Source organism: Equus asinus, chromosome 3 (assembly GCF_041296235.1).
Source record: "Equus asinus isolate D_3611 breed Donkey chromosome 3, EquAss-T2T_v2, whole genome shotgun sequence".
In the NCBI taxonomy this organism is placed as follows: domain Eukaryota; kingdom Metazoa; phylum Chordata; class Mammalia; order Perissodactyla; family Equidae; genus Equus; species Equus asinus.
Genome location: NC_091792.1, coordinates 122,428,898 through 122,446,496, shown reverse-complemented (window position 1 = coordinate 122,446,496; position 17,599 = coordinate 122,428,898). Strand labels below are relative to the sequence as shown.

Sequence of the window (17,599 nt, the reverse complement as noted above, 5' to 3'; positions counted from 1 at the left end):
CTTCCTCTACTTTATATGTGGGATGTCTGCCACAGCATGGCTTGATAAGTGGTGTGTAGGTCCACGCCTGGGATTCGAACCAGCGAACCCCAGGCTGCCAAAGTAGAACGGGTAAACTTAACTGCTGCACCACCAGGCAGGACATTTTTTTAAATTATGTATTTAAAATACGTTTTAAATTAAATTTTAATAGTAAAATTGAGAAATGGGAAAAAGTCAGATGTATTTTTTATTTATGAGATGTTTTAAAAGTAGAAAATGGAAATTTCTTCAGTATAAAAGCTCCATATTGAGAGTTTTCCCAACACGTTATAGAAAAAGAACATGTTTATGTTCTGGTTCTCTGATGAAAAATAACCCTGGTCTCAAGCTTTCAACATCAAAAAGACTCATGATTACTTCCCAAATGTGTTTATTTCCAGTGATTCAATTTAACAAACACAGATTGAGTGCCTGCCGAATGCCAGGCTTCATGCTAAGTACCAGGGAGCCAAAGTGATTAAGAATCCCTCTGCTCAGGAGGGGAGGGTGGAGACATATAAACAAATAACTGTACAGAATGGTGTAGCTGGTGTGCAGAAAGTACTGCATAGGATGACCGAGGAGGATGCCGTAAATTCTGCTTGGGATGAGGGACCTGGAAAGCTGTAGGGAGCCAGCGACTGTATTGTAACCGCTGATTTACCTCCCTCGCTCCGGATCTAGACCACTTTCCTCCTTGTATTCCCAGCTTCTAGTACAGGGGCTGGATGGACACATAGTAGGTGCTCCAGAAATATCTGTAGAATGAATAAACAATTTGGACCTTATCCGATCAGTAGGAGCCAGACCGAGAAAATAGCATGCACAAAGCCGTATTTATTACTGTAGCTTACACGTTTTCTTGGCAGTTCAGAATAGAGCACTATTTTTTATGCTTTAAACATTCTCTTTTCTGTTCTTTATTAGGATATTGACAGCACAGATCAAGACAGATGGTGTGAATACATTATGTATCGAGGGCTGATCAGGTGAGCATAGGTGTTTGTTAGTTTTTTTTTTTAATCTGTTGACTGGGATCTTTGGGGTCTATCTTGAAAGGAAAAACTTTATGGAAGCAATTAGTTCCTTTTTTAACTTTTTCTTTAAATAAAGTGAAGAAAAGTTTAATACCAAAAAAAGGGACTGACCATTCATTCTTTCATTCATTCATTTATTCAACAAGTATTTATTATATACCTATTATGTGCCAGGTGTTCTTCTAGGCAGTGGGGATATAAGAGGAACAAAACAAAATCCTTGTTCATATAGCCTCCATTCCAGTGGAAAAAGACAGAAAATAAGCACATAAGAAATAGAATAGGAGAGGTGGTGATAAATGTGTTGAAAAAGAAAAATGAAACCAGGTAAGAAGGATGAGGGTGCCGGGGGTGGCTGTGGTGTGTTACATAGAATGGACAGAGTAGCGTCTCTGATGGAGTGATGTCCAGGCGGCAGCCCGACTGGAATGAGGGATTCCAACTGCCTATATCCTGGAAGAGCTCTCGAGACAGAGGGAATAGCAGGTACAGAATTTGAGTGGAGCTGGCTTGGTGTTTTTATAATAGCAAGGAGGCCTGCGTGCCTGGAGTAGAGTGAGATGGGAGGTGACATGAGAGAGGCAAGGGGGGCAGATCATCTAGACAGTGATTTGATTCACAGGTCCCTCCACTTTCAGGGTTCCTCAGTGGAGGGAACGTGCTGGAGGCCATCCCCGAAACTCACCAGGCTCCTCCTATTAGTACAGAATCTGTTTGGAGATGTTTGACTTGAGGCCTCTGACTACCCTCCTTGGGACGGTGCTGGGACCTCTACTGTGGGCTTCTAAGATGGACCTCTCTGGGCCTTAGTCCCCTCTCCGTACAGAGCAGTTCATCACCCAGAGGAGTCTTGGCATTGCCTACCTGAAGACGGGCTGATGTTGACCTGATCACTCCTTAAGTAACCTTATATTCTGAGATCTGTGGTCTACATTTATGAAGGAAAATGGTTGCCTTCTAGGAATAAAATAGAATTGCAGGGTCGACTTCTCTCCTATTGGAGATATGGCTTGTTCAGTTCTGAGTTATAGCCCAGTGAAAGCAAACTGTTAGGTTCTCCTGTTCTTTACTCCATTTGTCATTCAACTAGTATAGATGGAGCACAGTGCATGTCAGGCACTGGGGGTATAGCAGTAAACAAAGCGGAGAAGGATCCTTACCCTGGCAGAGGGAAGATAGACAATGATTGGCATGATGGAATCAGTAATGCCATGATAGCATATTTTAGGAGGTGATGAGTGTGGTGGGAAGAAGTTGAGCAGGGTAAGGAGCATCTGGAATATGGAGGTGGGGTTGCGATTGTAAATAGGAGGATTGGTAGGTCTTACTGAGATGACATTGGAGCTGAGATTTGAAGGAGTGGGCCATCTTGCTACCTGGGAGAAGACCCTTCCAGGTATAAGGACCAGCTAGTGCAAAAGCCCAAATGCTGGAGTGCTGATGTGTTTGAAGAAAAATGAGGCTAGTGGGGCTGGAGTGTGTGCAGGTGGGATGGTGGTAGAGGAGGTGAGGGGGAGTGTACAGGCAGGGAGGGAGGGGAGCACGTAAGGTCCTGTGGACTCTTACTAAGGACTTTGGATGTTACCTAGTAAAATGGTGGCCTTTTTTGGTTCCTGGATGACTCCATCAGTTCATATGCTTACTGAGGTGAGCCAAGGAGGCCCTCAAGATGCTAAGATCCTTCCGGTTATATTAATAATTCAGAAACTCTAAAAAGAAACTCAGCACATGCCCACGTGGCTGCAGGAGAGATGGCTTGACTATTATCTTGGTGTCCCCAAAGGGCTAAGCTGGGAGGGAGTGTGCCGAAGTGTTAGTTTTGTGAAGTATTCGATACCTCAGATTGAAAAACTGTTTCTGTTTAAATTGAAATTAAAGTGATTGTTTTAATAGGGATATTAGAATTTCCAGAAATCAGTTTATGATATAGAGTGAGATAGGTCTAAGTTCAAGTTGTCAAAAGTGTTAGTTGCCGAGGAACAGTGGTCTTTATAGCACCAGTGCCCCTAATTGCTAATCCCTGGGCTCTCTTTGTAGATTGGTGGCCCGAGACCTTTATTGCCTCTCCCTAGGAGAGTGGGATGGCAGATTATATGTGTGTGTGTGTGTGTGTGTATACACTAAATGTGACTGTCAAAGATGGTATATTCATCAGCTCCGGCTGCCAGAACAAAATACCATAGACTGGCTGGCTTAAACCACAGAAATTTATTTTCTCACAGTGCTGGAGACAGAGAGAAAGAGCACACGTGAGCACACATGCTCTGTTGCATCTCCTCTTATAAGGACACTAATCCTGTTGGATCAGGGTCCCCCCCTTGTGACTTTATTTAACTCATTTGCTTCCTTAGAGGCCCCATCTCCCAGTATGGCCACACAGGGGGTTAGGGCTGCAACATATGAATTTGGGGGGACACAAGCATTCAGTCTACAGCAGCTGGGAAGGTAATTTTGAAAATACCCAAATTAATGAAGTTAGGGACAACTGTTTTTCAGTTTCTGTCCACAAACCAATTCTGTAGGCTTTATCTCAGTCATCTAATTCAGTGTCCTGCACTTAGTAGGCACTTAATATATACTTACTGGACCACAGGGAGAGATCCCCTGTTTTAGTAGAAGATTGGATTTTCAGTTTCCTTATTTTCAAGGACTTTGGGAAGCTCCTTTGAAGGCAGTATCTATGAAACAGATTAGAATTTGATCGTAGAGATTTGGGAAATAAATAACTTAGATTTACTAGGGACAGGGACCTGCATGGATTTGGGCCCTGAGCTTAGACAAGTACACCAACCTGTCGGACAGCTTGGACCCCATTCTGTTGCCATCACTGCTCTTCTCTTACCCTTCACAGCGGGCAGACTTGCTGCCTCCGCTTGCCTGGCTCTGAGTTTCTGTCACTATTTTTCAAGTCATTGCAGGCTTTGTTTTAAGTTCCTCCTCCTGCCACCCTGGCCCAAGCCCCTAGCGTCTTTCACCTAAATTATTGCAGGGGCCTCCTAACTGGTCTCCTGGCTACCACCCTTTGCCTGGAGTCTGTTCTCCACACGGTAGCCATCGTATCTCTGCACAAAAGCCTCTGCATTCCCATCACACTCTCAGAACTTATCTGAAGTCCTTGTAGCAACCTGCAAGGGTTTGCATCATCTGCCACCCCCACTCCCCATGCAAACTCAGGTTCCCCCTTCTGCACTCCACTCCAGTCGTTGCAGAGCTGGTCCTCAAAAAAGCGGAGCACATTCTACCTCCGAACCTTTGCATTTGCTGTCCCCTTTCCCTAGAACTCCTTTCCTCTGATATCTGTATGTCTGCTCCCTCACTTCATTCAGTTCTTTGCTCAAATGTCACTTTGTCGGAGAGGGATGCTCTGACCATCCACCATAAAATAGCAACCTCTGCCACCTAGCATTCCCCACCCTCTTTCCTCTGTTTATGCCCCCTTAGTGCTCAGGCTCTTATCACCACCTGATAGACTTTATACACACGTACATGCATATTTAATTTGTCCTCCCCAACTAGAATGAAAGCTCTATGAGGGCAAGGGCTTTGATTTGTTCAGTTTATCCCCCATACCTAGAACAATGCCTACATGTAGTAGGGACTTCATATATACTTGTTCACTGAATAATGAATGACTGAAGCTGACAATTCTTTCTTTCTTTCTTTTTTTCATGAGGAAGATTGGCCCTGAGCTAACGTCTGTTGCCAATCTTCCCCTTTTTGCTTGAGGAACATTATCTGTGAGCTGACATCTGTGCCAATCTTCCTCTATTTTGTATGTGGAATGCCACCACAGCATGGCCTAATGAGTGATACATAGGTGTGCACCTGGGATCTGAATCTGTAATCCCCAGGCCACCAAAGCAGATTGCACAAACTTAACCACTACACCACCGGTCCAGCCCCTAACAATTCTTTCTTTCTCTCTTTTTTTTTTTTTTTTTTGAGGAAGATTAGCCCTGAGCTAACTACTGCCAGTCCTCCTCTTTTTTCTGAGGAAGACTGGCCCTGACATCCATGCCCATCTTCCTCTATTTTATATGTGGGACGCCTACAACAGCATGGCTTTTTGCCAAGCAGTGCCATGTTCTCACCCAGGATCTGAATCGGCGAACCCCGGGCCACCGAGAAGCGGAACATGAGAACTTAACCGCTGCGCCACCTGGCCAGTCCCAAATTATTTCTTTTGAAGAGGCAAAATATAAATAAAATAAAATGAATTCTTGGGGCCGTCCAGGTAGTGTAGTGGTTAACTTCCCTTGCTCCGCTTCAGTGGTCTGGGTTTCGCCGGTTTGGATCCTGGGTGCAGACCTACACACTGCTTGTCAAGCCATGCAGTGGTGGCATCCCATGGAGAAGAACTAGAAGGACATACAACTAGGATATACAACTATGTACCAGGGGTGAGGGGAGGAAAAAAAAAGAGGAAGATTGGCAACAGATGCTAGCTCAGGGCCAATCTTCCTCACCAAAACAAAAACAAAAACAAAGAAAAGGAAAGGAATTCTTGGCTGCTCACAATTCTCTCATTTTTCCACCTGAGCTTCTCCATAATTATTTGGATAACATCCATAAAGTGCTTTGATTTCCTGGAGAACTGAAAGCTCTAAGCAAAACCAGGATGTGCCATTTTTTCAGATATGTAAAATCTTTTATTTTAGACTTGTTAGCATGGATGGAAATTTGCATGTGGTATTTGGATTTTTAAAGGTAAGAAATGATTTAGGCATATGCTCCTATCATTCTGAAGAATTCTTGTTATTGACTCAAAACATAATTGTGTAAGAGGCAATTTGTGTAGGCAGAATATTCATTGGTGTAAAAAAGTAGAGTAAAGTTGTCAACTATGTTTAGTTAATTAAATCTGTATGCATGCTCCTTATTCATTTATATCATAAAAGCAATATTTTGATAAATATTTAGAGTATTAAATCAAGTTAATTCTACTGATGTACAAGGTAGAGTTAGAAATGGGAAATTGGCTAATAATGAGGGTATCTCATCAGATTTCTGTATGATGATAAAACCTTTACAAAACATTTCTATTTCTGCCACAGATTGGGTTATGCAAGAATCTCCCATGCTGGACTGAGTGACTCTGAAATTCAGATGGCTAAATTTAGCATCCCTGATGACCCCGTTGATTATAGAGACAACCAGAAAGTGGTCACAGACCCCAGGGAAGTTCCTGAGAAAATTCACTTCAATCCCAGGTGAGTGAGTTCCTTTATGTTGTAGACTACAGTTACGAGGCAACACATCCTCTCTAGGGACCTAAATATTATCCCACCATGAGCTACAAGTTATATTTGGTTCTGGAGGTTCATTCAGGTAAGCGAGCTCATGGTAAAGATGATCAAAGCCTGCTTGGGTTGAAGTGATGGTCTCTGCTTTCTGGGGCAGAGAACTGTGTTACAGGACCAAGCTCAGGCCAAAAGATCACATCAGCATCATCCTCACCATCACAGTCCTTAACACCATATTTGAGTGTTCTGTGTCCCAGACCCTGTTCAGTGCTCTGTGTCTTATCTCGATTAATCCTCATTGGGTTGGTACTCTTGTTATCCCCATTTTATAGGTAAAAAAGCTCAGGCTGAGGAACGTGAAATAACTTCCCTAGGGTTACATGGCCAGTGCCGGACAGAGCCACGTGGGAAGAAAGCCTCTTAGCATCGCTGGCTTGCTGTGACTCTCAGCGCTGGCTGCACATTAGACTCACTTGGAGAGCTTTTAGAAACTACCACTTCCTGGGCCCCACCCTAGACCAATTCATCAGCATCTCTTTGTTGTCTGGGCTTTGGGGCTTGAAAAATCTTTCCAGGTTATTCTAATGGGCAGTTAGTGTTGAGACTGTGGTGAGCGGATAATTCGTTTCCATTGCAGATAGTCTACCATGTGAAATATGTTGGGTTTTGTTTAGTTTTAAATAGAGATTATCTGAGAAGTCCATTTGCAGTAAAACATGTGATTTGGAGTACGTGCGCTTTTCTCCTCCCATGACTGGATAATGAGTGGAAACGTTTGCACAAAACCAAACCCAGAACGTGTCCTATCCATTACTATTATTTGACATTTCTACTACTCTTACGAGCTAATGGCTCTAGAGACTTCTCAGACATCATTTTGTTTGGGGGAAAATTGACATTTATCCATTCTCTTTTTCTTCCTTGTCTCTCTTTACAACAAGAAAAAACTGTACCAAAGTGTGGGCAGTGAATGTAAGGAGAGCTGTAACCCAGCCTTGATTTGCTTCCGTTCCTGTATTTGATCTTGCCCTGTGTAGCGAGTGCAATGGAGTTGTGAAGTGCATGGGCTCTGGGGTCAGGCTGCCCCGTTCAAATCCTCACTCTTGCCAGTGAACAGCTGTGTCACTGTGGGCAACTTGTTTAACCTCTCCAAGCCTCAAATCTCTCATCTACCAAAGGGGAAAAATAGTAGTGGCTAACTCTTAAGGTTAGTTGAGGTTTGAGTGACACATAAAGTTCTTAGAATAGTGTGTGGTGAATGCTCAGTAGCCAGCAGCTGCAATAGCAGCAAAGTATTTGTAGCAGTAACAGTAGAAGTAAAATAAAACGTTTCCTTTTTGGGGCCAGCCTGGTGGCGCAACGGTTAAGTTTGCATGTTCCGCTTTGGTGGCCTAGGGTTTGCTGGTTCAGATCCCGGGTGCGGACATGGCACCACTTGGCACGCCATGCTGTGGCAGGTGCCCCACATAGAAAGTAGAGGAAGATGGGCACGGATGTTAGCTCAGGGCCAGTCTTCCTCAGCAAAAAGAGGAGGATTGGCAGCAGATGTTAGCTCAGGGCTAATCTTCCTCAAAAAAAAAAAAAGTTTCCTTCTTTATGTTGATTGAGGTAACTTTTTTTTACATTTTATTTATTTATTATTTTTAATTTATTTATTTATTTTCCGCTGTACATCATAATATATTTCAAATTCTGTGTAGATTACATCATGTTCACCACCTGAAAACTAATTATAGTTCATACCCTCACATGTGAGCCTAATCACCCCTTTTGCCCTCCCCCCTTCCCCCTTCCCCTGTGGTAACCACCAATCCAATCTCCAGTGCTATGTGTTTGTTTCTTGTTGTTTTTATCTTCTACTTATGAGTGAGATAATATGGTATTTGACTTTCTCCCTCTGACTTATTTTACTCAGCAAAATAGCCTCAAGGTCCATCCATGTTGTCACAAATGGCTGGATTCCATCATTTATGGCTGAGTAGTAGTCCATCGTGTATAAATACCACATCTTCTTTATCCATTCGTCCCTTGATGGGCACCTAGGTTGCTTCCAAGTCTTGGCTATTGTGTATAATGCTGCGACGAACATAGGGGTGCAAGTATCCTTACGCCTTTGTGTTTTCAGGTTCTTTGGGTAAATATCCAGCAGTGGGATAGCTGGATCATATGGTAGCTCTATCCTTAGTTTTCTGAGGATACTCCATACTGCTTTCCATAGTGGCTGTACCAGTTTGCACTCCCACCAGCAGTGTAACAAGGGTTCCCTTCTCTCTACATCCTCTCCAACATTTGTTGTTTCCTGTCTTGTTAATTATAGCCATTCTGACCGGAGTGAGGTGATACCTCATTGTAGTTTTGATTTGCATTTCCCTGATAGCTAGTGATGTCGAGCATCTTTTCGTATGCCTGTTGGCCATCCGTATATCTTCTTTGGAGAAATCTCTGTTCAGATCTTTTGCCCATTTTCTAATTGGATGTTGAGCTGTATGAGTTCTTTGTATATTTTGGATATTAACCCCTTATCTGATATATGGTTTGCAAATATCTTCTCTCAATTGTTAGGTTGTCTTTTCGTTTTGTTGATGGTTTCCTTTGCTGTGCAGAAGTTTTTTAGTTTGATGTGGCCCCATTTGTTCATTTTTTCTTTTGTTTCCCTTGCCCGGTCAGATATGGGACTTGAAAATATGCTGCTCAGACCGATGTCAAAGAGCGTACTGCCTATGTTTTCTTCTACAAGTCTCATGGTTTTGGGTCTTACATTCAAGTCTTTAATCCATTTTGAGTTGATTTTTGTGCATGGTGTAAGGGAGTGGTCTACTTTCATTCTTTTGCATGTGGCTGTCCAGTTTTCCCAACACCACTTATTGAAGGGACTCTGCTTTCTCCATCGTATGCTCTTGACTCCCTTGTCGACTATTAGCTGTCCATAAACATGTGGGTTTACTTCTGGGCTCTCAGTTCTGTTCCATTGATCTGTGTGTCTGTTTTTGTGCCAGTACCATGCTGTTTTGCTTACTATGGCTTTGTAGTACAATTTGAAATCAGGGAGTGTGATTCCTCCAGCTTTGTTCTTTTTTCTCAGGACTCCTTTGGCTATTCGGGGTCTTTTGTTGTTCCATATAAATTTTAGGATTCTTTGTTCTATTTCTGTGAAAAATGTTGTTGGAACTTTGATAGGGATTGCGTAGAATCTATAGATTGCTTTAGGAAGTATGGGCATTTTAACGATCTTAATTCTTCCACTCCAAGAGCATGGAATATCTTTCCTTTTCTTTGTGTCTTCTTCGATTTCTTTCAACAATGTTTTATAGTTTTCGGTGTACAGATTTTTCACCTCTTTGGTTAAGTTTATTCCTAGCTATTTCTTTTTGTTGCAATTGTAATTGGGATTGTATTCTTAATTTCTCTTTCTGCTACTTCATTGTTAGTGTATAGAAACCCAACCGATTTTTGTATGTTGATTTTGTATCCCGCAACTTGACTGTGTTCCTTTATTGTTTCTAAAAGTTTGTTAGTGGGATGTTTAGGGTTTTCTAGATATAAAATCACGTCATCTGCAAAGAGTGACAGTTTCACTTTTTCTTTTCTAATGTGGATCCCTTTTCTTTCTTTTGCTTGCCTGATTGCTCTGGTTAGGACTTCCAATACTATGTTAAATAAGGTGGTGACAGTGGGCATCTTTGTCTGGTTCCTGTTCTTAGAGGGATAGCTTTCAATTTTTCTCCATTGAGAATGATATTTGCTGTGGGTTTGTCGTATATGGCCTTTATTATGTTGAGGTATTTTCCTTCTATACCCATTTTATTTAGAGTTTTTATCATAAATAGATGCTGTATCTTGTTAAATGCTTTCTTTGCATCTATTGAGAGGATCATGTGATTTTTATTCTTCATTTTGTTAATGTGGTGTATCATGTTGATAGATTTGCGGATGTTGAACCATCCCTGCATCCCCGGAATGAAACCCACTTGATCATGATGTATGATCTTTTTAATGTATTGTTGTATTCGATTTGCTAGTATTTTGTTGAGGATTTTTGCATTGATGTTCATCAGTGATGTTGGCCTGTAATTTCCTTTTTTTGTGTTGTCCTTGTCTGGTTTTGGTATCAGGATAATGTTGGCTTCATAGAAGGAGTTAGGAAGCCTCCCCTCCTCTTCATTTTTGGGAAGAGTTTGAGAAGGATAGGTATTAAGTCTTCTTTGAAAGTTTGGTAGAATTCACCAGGGAAGCCATCTGGTCCTGGACTTTTATTTTTTGGGAGGTTTTAGATTGCTGTTTCAATCTCCTTACTGGTGATTGGTCTATTCAAATTTTCTGCTTCTTCTTGGCCCAGTTTTGGAAGGTTGTATGTGTCTAATAATTTATCCATTTCTTCTAGATTATCCAATTTGTTGGCGTCTAGCTTTTCCTAGTATTCTCTTATTATCTTTTGTATTTCTGAGGTGTCTGTTGTAATCTCCCCTCTTTCGTTTCTGATTTTATTTATTTGAGCCTTCTCTCTTTTTTTCTTGGTGACTCTATCTAAGGGTTTGTCAATTCTGTTTATCTTTTCAAAGAACCAGCTCTTGGTTTCATTAATTTTTTCTATTGTTTTTTCAGTCTCTATTTCGTTGATTTCTGCTCTGATTTGTATTATTTCCTTCCTTCTGCTGATTTTGGGCTGTTTGTTGTTCTTTTTCCAGTACCTTTAGATGCGCTTTTAGATTGTCTATTTGAGATTTTTCTTCTTTGTTGAGGTAGGCCTGAATTGCTGTAAACTTCCCTCTTAGAGCCACTTTTGCTGTATCCCACAGATTTTGGCCTGTCATGTTTTCATTTTCATTTGTCTCCAGGAATTTTTTGATTTCTTCATTGACCCAATCATTGTTCAGTAGCGTTTTGTTTATCTCCACATTTTTGTGGCTTTTCTGGTTTTCTTCCTGTAGTTGATTTCTAGTTTCATACCTTTGTGGTGAGAAAAGATGCATAGTGTTATTTTAATCTTCTTAAATTTATTGAGACTTGTTTTGTGGCCTAATGTGTGATCACTTCTGGAGAATGTTCCATGGGCATTTGAAAAGAATGTGTATTCTGTGGTTTTTGGATGGAATGTTCTGTATATATCTAAGCCCATCTGGTCTAATGTGTCCTTTAAGGCCAGTGTTTCCTTATTGATCTTCTGTTTGGATGATCTATCCATTGGTGTAAATGAAGTGTTAAACTCCCCTACTATTATTGTGTTACTGTCTATTTCTCCTCTTATGTCTGTTAATAATTGCTTTATATATTTAGGTGCTCCTATGTTGGGTGCATAGATATTTACAAGTGTTATATTTTCTTGTTGGATTGTTCCCTTTATCATTATGTAGTGCCCTTCTTTGTCTCTTGTTACAGTTTTTGTTTTTGTTTTAAAGTCTATTTTGTCCGATACAAGTATTGCTACCCCTGCTTTCTTTTCTTTGCTATTTGCATAGAATATCTTTTTCCATCCTTTCACTTTGAGTTTTTGAGTGTCTTTAGGTCTGAAGTGTGTCTCTTGTATGCAGCATATATATGGGTCTTGTGTTTTTATCCACTTGGCCACCTTATGGCATTTGATTGGAACATTTAGTCCATTGACATTTAAAGTAGCCATTGATAAATATGTATTTATTGCCATTTTGTCCCTATTTTTTTTTCTGAGTGTTTTAGTAGTTCTTCTCTGTTCCTTCTTTTTCTCTTGCTCTCCTCCCTTGTGTTTTGATGGCTATCTTTAGTAATATGATTGATTTCTTTTGTCTTACTTTTTTTCTTGCTCGTTATAGGTTTCTGATTTGTGAATACCATGAGGATCCTATTTAATATTCTATGCATATAACAGTCTGTATTGAGTTGATAGACTCTTTAGCTCGACCTCTTTTAAAAGCTCTACTTTTTCACTCCCCTCCTCCCACATTATATGTTTTTCAAATCATATATACTCTCTTGTTTAGTGTTTGTCTATCCATTACCCTCTTATCATTGAAATAGGTGATTTTAGTACATTTGTCGTTTAACCTTCATATTATCTTCACAGGCAGTCGATCTGCTACCTTTACTGTATTTATACCTTACAAGTGATTTTATTGCCTGGTTTTTTGTTGTTGTTGTTTTGTTTTTTTAATAATTTTTTTAAATCTCTGTTTGTGGTTATTGCTTTCCCACTTAAATAAGTCCCTTCAGCATTTCTTGCAGAGCTGGTTTCTTGGTGATAAACTCCTTTAATTTTTGCTTGTCTGGGAAGCTCTTTATCTCCCCTTCCATCCTGAACGACAACCTTGATGGATAGAGTATTCTTGGCTGTAGGTCTTTTCCTTTTAGCACTTTAAATTCGTGCCATTCTCTTCTCACCTGTAGGGTCTCAGCTGAGAAGTCTGCTGATAACCTGATGGGTTTCCCTTTGTATGTCACTTGTGGCCTTTCTCTTGCTGCTTTTAGGATTCTCTCTTTGTCTTTCATTCTTGACAGTTTAATTATAATATGTCTTGGTGGGCCTCTTTGGGCTTATCTTGTTTGGAGCTCTCTGTGCTTCCTGAACTTGGATGTCTGTTTCCTTCCTCAGGTTAGGAAAATTTTCATCTATTATTTCTACAAATAAATTTTCTGCCCCTTTGTCTCTCTCTTCTCCTTCTGGGACACCTATAATCCGAATGTTAGCACACTTGATATTGTCCCAGAGTTCCCTTAGACTGTTGTCATTCTGTCTAATTCTTTTTTCTCTTTTCTGTTCTGCTTGGGTGATTTTGAGGTAACTTCTTAAATGGAAGCTGGAAGATCCGGGAAGAAAAAAAATTTCCCTATTTCCTTATTCTTCATTTACCAGGAGTGTGAGAAATCCAAATAAAATATTTTAGGGGCTGGCCTGGTGGCACAGCAGTTAAGTTTGCATATTCCGCTTCTCAGCAGCCCAGAGTTTGCCGGTTCAGATCCCGGGTGCGGACATGGCACTGCTTGGCATGCCATGCTGTGGTCGGCATCCCACATATAAAGTAGAGGAAGATGGGCACGATGTTAGCTCAGGGCCAGGCTTCCTCAGCAAAAAAGAGGAGGACGGGCAGTTGTTAGCTCAGGGCTAATCTTCCTCAAAAAAAAAAAATTTTAGGCTGATCAGATCTGCAGCTTGATCCACACCAACTGTGAAGGGAGCTACATCTGCTTTCCCACTCAGTTTACTTATGAGAATAACAGAAGCATAAGTAGAAGTCCTGCCTTAATTTTAAAATTCCTTCTTACAAAATATATACATATGAAAATTTATAAAATAGAAACAGGGAATACTAAGTTCACCAAAAATCCCATTCCTTTATTCAACAAATATTCACTGAGTACCACGATCCCAGCACCATGCCAGGCCTTGTGCTAGATACTGAGGACAGAGTAATGAATAAGACCAAGTCTTGTCCTGTGGAGCTTATGTTGCAGTGGGGAGAGAAGCACTTCAAAGGTTATTGCTGGTAATGTTTTTGGATACATCTTTGCTTTTTATATGCAAGTATATCTATATATCACACAATTATCTCACCTTTGTAAATGTGTGAACATATATACATATATGTATGCATATGTGCATGTGTAGTCAGTCTATTTGTTAATCTGGTTTCTTTCATCCAAATAGTATATGATGAATTCCTTCCATAATAAAGTATTCTTCTGAAAATATTTTTTTTAATATTATGCTATTTTATTAATATTTATTTTTCCTTTTTTTGTTTTGTTTGGGCAAGGGAGATCAGTGTTTTTGTTTTTGTTTTTGAGAACAATTAGCCCTAAGCTAACATCTGCTGCCAATCCTCCTCTTTTTGCTGAGGAAGACTGGCCCTGAGCTAACATCTGTGCCTATCTTCCTCTACTTTTTATATGTGGGACACCTACCACAGCATGGCTTGCCAAGCGCTGCCACGTCCGCACCTGGGATCCAAACCGGCGAACCCCGGGCCACCAAAGCAGAACATGGGCACTTAACCACTGCGCCACCAGGCTGGTCCCTGAAAATATTTTTAATGATTGCATAATAGTCCATTGTGTGGATGTACCAAACTTAGCTAACCAATTTAGCTGTTTTTGCACATTTATTCTTTCATTATTATAGAGACTCTTCCAGCGGCTCCTTATTATATCTTTGGGTATATCTTTGATTACTTCCTCAGGACTCAGTTCTAGTCATGGAATAGCAGACGGAAGGTTATGCAAAATTTTAATATTCTTTATTATTGTTTTGAGATGAGAAAGTAAACAGAACTCCTCTCTTCTACAGTATGGAGGTTACTTGAATATTGCAATTTCTGATAAAGAAAAGAAAGTCAATGGCTTCGTGTGCTCAGGTCTTAGCTTCCTTCATATTTCGTCATACCAACCAGAGCTATATAATTAAATAATTATTCATCAGGAGAGTAAACCATTAATCTGTAGCACCTGAACACTTCTAGAAGCCTTAGAACTTGAAATTGTGCCAAAATAGATTCTATATATGTGTAAATGTAACATGAATAACATTTCAGGTGTCACGATCACTTTACCTATAAAATGAATATTATTCAAACTGATGACTAGAGAGAAAATCCAGACTTGGTTTTCACCAATATCTTCCCCCAATAATTCTTAAACAGCTGTGCTTTTGGAATGATCCATAACCATGGGAAGAGGACTTCGAAGGCTAAAATTTTAGTTTGCCTTTCCCATATGCATGAATCCTTTATTTCTTTGCTATTTTATAAGTTGATCGCATCTCTCCTGGTCTTATGATAGATAAGCAAAACCACAGTAGATTATGGTTGAAATTTGACATAAGAACATAGTTTTCTGAATGGTGTTTACATGCCAATTACTTTTTTTTAGGTTTGGATCCTACAAGGAAGGACACAATTTTGAGAACAACCATCATTTTCATATGAGTACTCCCAAATACTTTTTATGAGCTATTTAAAACAAGAATTCATTGACTGGGCAAGTCTAAGGAAAACAAAAGTATGCAAGATAAAAAGAAGAGATGAATGAAAGTGGGAAACCACATACAAAGAATGAAAAATATGCTATCTATACAGGGGGATAATCCGTCAATTTATAAAATATATTGTGTAATAAAAGCATTTCTCCAAGTTGTTTTCCTTAAGTTTTTGATAAAAAATAGAATATGGGGGTAATATAAGAAAGTTTTGCTATTAGAGATAAAACAATAAAAGTGTCTTACCTTCTTAATGCTTAAAAATAGAAAATTGATTTATTGATGAGCTAGAAGGACTACTCACAAAAATCAAGCAGACTTAAATCCTTCTTGGGACAAAGGAGGAAAAAAATGTTTAAAGATCAAGACTACTTGTTAGAAGAAGACGTGTATATATAGCCATTGCTGACCCAGCAGCAGCAGCACCATGCCCCTCACCGTCCTTCTCTGAGCTCTGGTGGAATCATCTGTCTTTCCTCCCAAACTTATATCACTCCCCACATGACACACTGTTCTGTTGTCTCCGGTCAGTCAGGCCACCAGATGTCAGGGAGCACACCTCAACACACACAGGGGTCCCACAGAGTGAATTTCTTTTTTTGGCATTCAAGGCTTTTTTTTTTTTTTTTTTGAGAAAGATTAGCGCTGAGCTAACATCTGCTGCCAATCCTCCTCTTTTTGCTGAGGAAGACTGGCCCTGAGCTCACATCCATGCCCCTCTTCCTCCACTTTATATGTGGGACACCTACCACAGCATGGCTTTTGCCAGGTGGTGCCATGTCCGCACCCGGGATACAAACCGGCGAACCCCTGGCCACCAAAGCAGAATGTGCGCACTTAATGGCTGCGCCACTGGGCCAGCCCAAGGCTTTATTTAAAAAACTATTTTACTAAGGTCATATTGGCTTATGACATTGTGTACATTTCAGGTGTACATTATTATATATCAGTTTCTGTATAGACTGCCTTGTGTTCATCACCAATAGTCTGGTCTTTCTCTGTCACCATACATGTGTGCCCCTTTATCCCTTTTGCCCTCCCCTCACTCCCTTCCCCTCCGGTAACCACTAACCTGTTCTTGTCCATGCATTTGTTTATCTTCCACGTATGAGTGAAATCATGCGGTGTTTGTCTTTGTCTGACTTATTTCACTTAGCATAATACCTTTAAGGTGCATCCATGTTGTTGCAAATGGCACGCTTTTGTCTTTTTTTATGGATGAGTAGTGTTCCATTGTGTATATATACCACATCTTCTTTGTCCGTTCATCTGTTGATGGGCATTTGGGCTGCTTCCACATCTTGGCTATTGTGAATAATGCCACGATGAACATAGGGGTGCATAAATCTCTTTGAATGTTGATTTCATCTTCTTTGGGTGAATACCCAGAAGTGGACTAGCTGGATCATGTGGTAGTTCCATTTTTAATTTTTTGAGACATCTCGATACTGTTTTCCCTCGTGGCTGCACCAGTTTGCATTCCCACCAGCAGTGTAATTTTCTTCCCCAAACCTAGCAGGTCGGTGATGGGGAGAATCCGACCCAAGAGCACCGTCTCCACAGGGAATAGTGATTTGACTGTTGTTCAGGGAGGCACATAACATCTTACAACTGGAAAGGGCTCTGAATGTTGTTTTATCATTTTGGGCAGAGATAAAAATTACAAGAGAATTTGCAAAGGTTTTATGTTGCAGTCTCAGGTTCCTTGGATGTATTTAGTAAACGCATTTTGAGCACACTGCCATATGTAAAACATTACATCCCGGTGATGGTTTTAAAAATATATCCACAAATGATTTGGCACTTCCTTCAAAAGCTGGAACCTAATTCACCTCTTTTTGAATTTGGGCTGGACTTAGTGACCCACTTCTGGTGAAAAAAATAAAGTGAAAGAGATGACATGCAACTTCCAAGCTTAGGTTAAAGAAAAATATTGTGGCTCCTGCCTTAATTCTCACCCTCTTGGCTCTGGGAGAAGCCAGCTGCCATGTCCTGAGCAGCCCTGTGGAAAGACGGTGAGGACCTGAGGCCTCTTCTTGCCAACAGCCATGTGAATGAGCCACCGTCGACGTGGAACCTCCAGCCCCAGCCACATTTCAGATTGTACTTCAGCCCCAGCCGACATCTTGACCTAAGCCCAACCATCTAGTTTAGCCGCTCCTGAATTCTTAACAGATAATAACTATTGTTTTAAGGCAGCTGTGTATTGGGGTAATTTGCTATGCCTCTATAGATAACTAATACAGTCCTTGAACCTATGCATATTTGAGAAACTCTGAGAGCCCGACAACAACAAATGTATTTACTTAGTGTCTCATATCCATAGTACTGTGCTAGGCATGTGGTGGCAGTAGCAG

The 17,599-nt window shown here is 40.6% G+C and overlaps 1 protein-coding gene across 7 annotated transcripts in view; it reads left to right on the top strand.

Annotated features, from left to right (window-relative positions):
* CWH43 (cell wall biogenesis 43 C-terminal homolog) overlaps positions 1-15,502 on the top strand; it is a 55,591-nt gene extending 40,089 nt beyond the window's left edge. For 5 of the 7 annotated variants that reach the window (XM_070505915.1, XM_070505914.1, XM_070505913.1 and 2 more), the window contains 3 exons: positions 949-1,010; positions 6,113-6,268; positions 15,137-15,501. In XM_070505915.1, coding sequence (XP_070362016.1) covers positions 949-1,010; positions 6,113-6,268; positions 15,137-15,215 — 297 coding nt within the window. In that variant the 3' untranslated portion in view covers positions 15,216-15,501. Of the gene's footprint in view, positions 1-948; positions 1,011-6,112; positions 6,269-15,136 lie in introns of all 7 variants that reach the window. The other 2 variants (XM_014862329.3, XR_011502238.1) reach the window with 2 other exon arrangements.
* Positions 15,503-17,599: the final 2,097 nt, after the last annotated feature.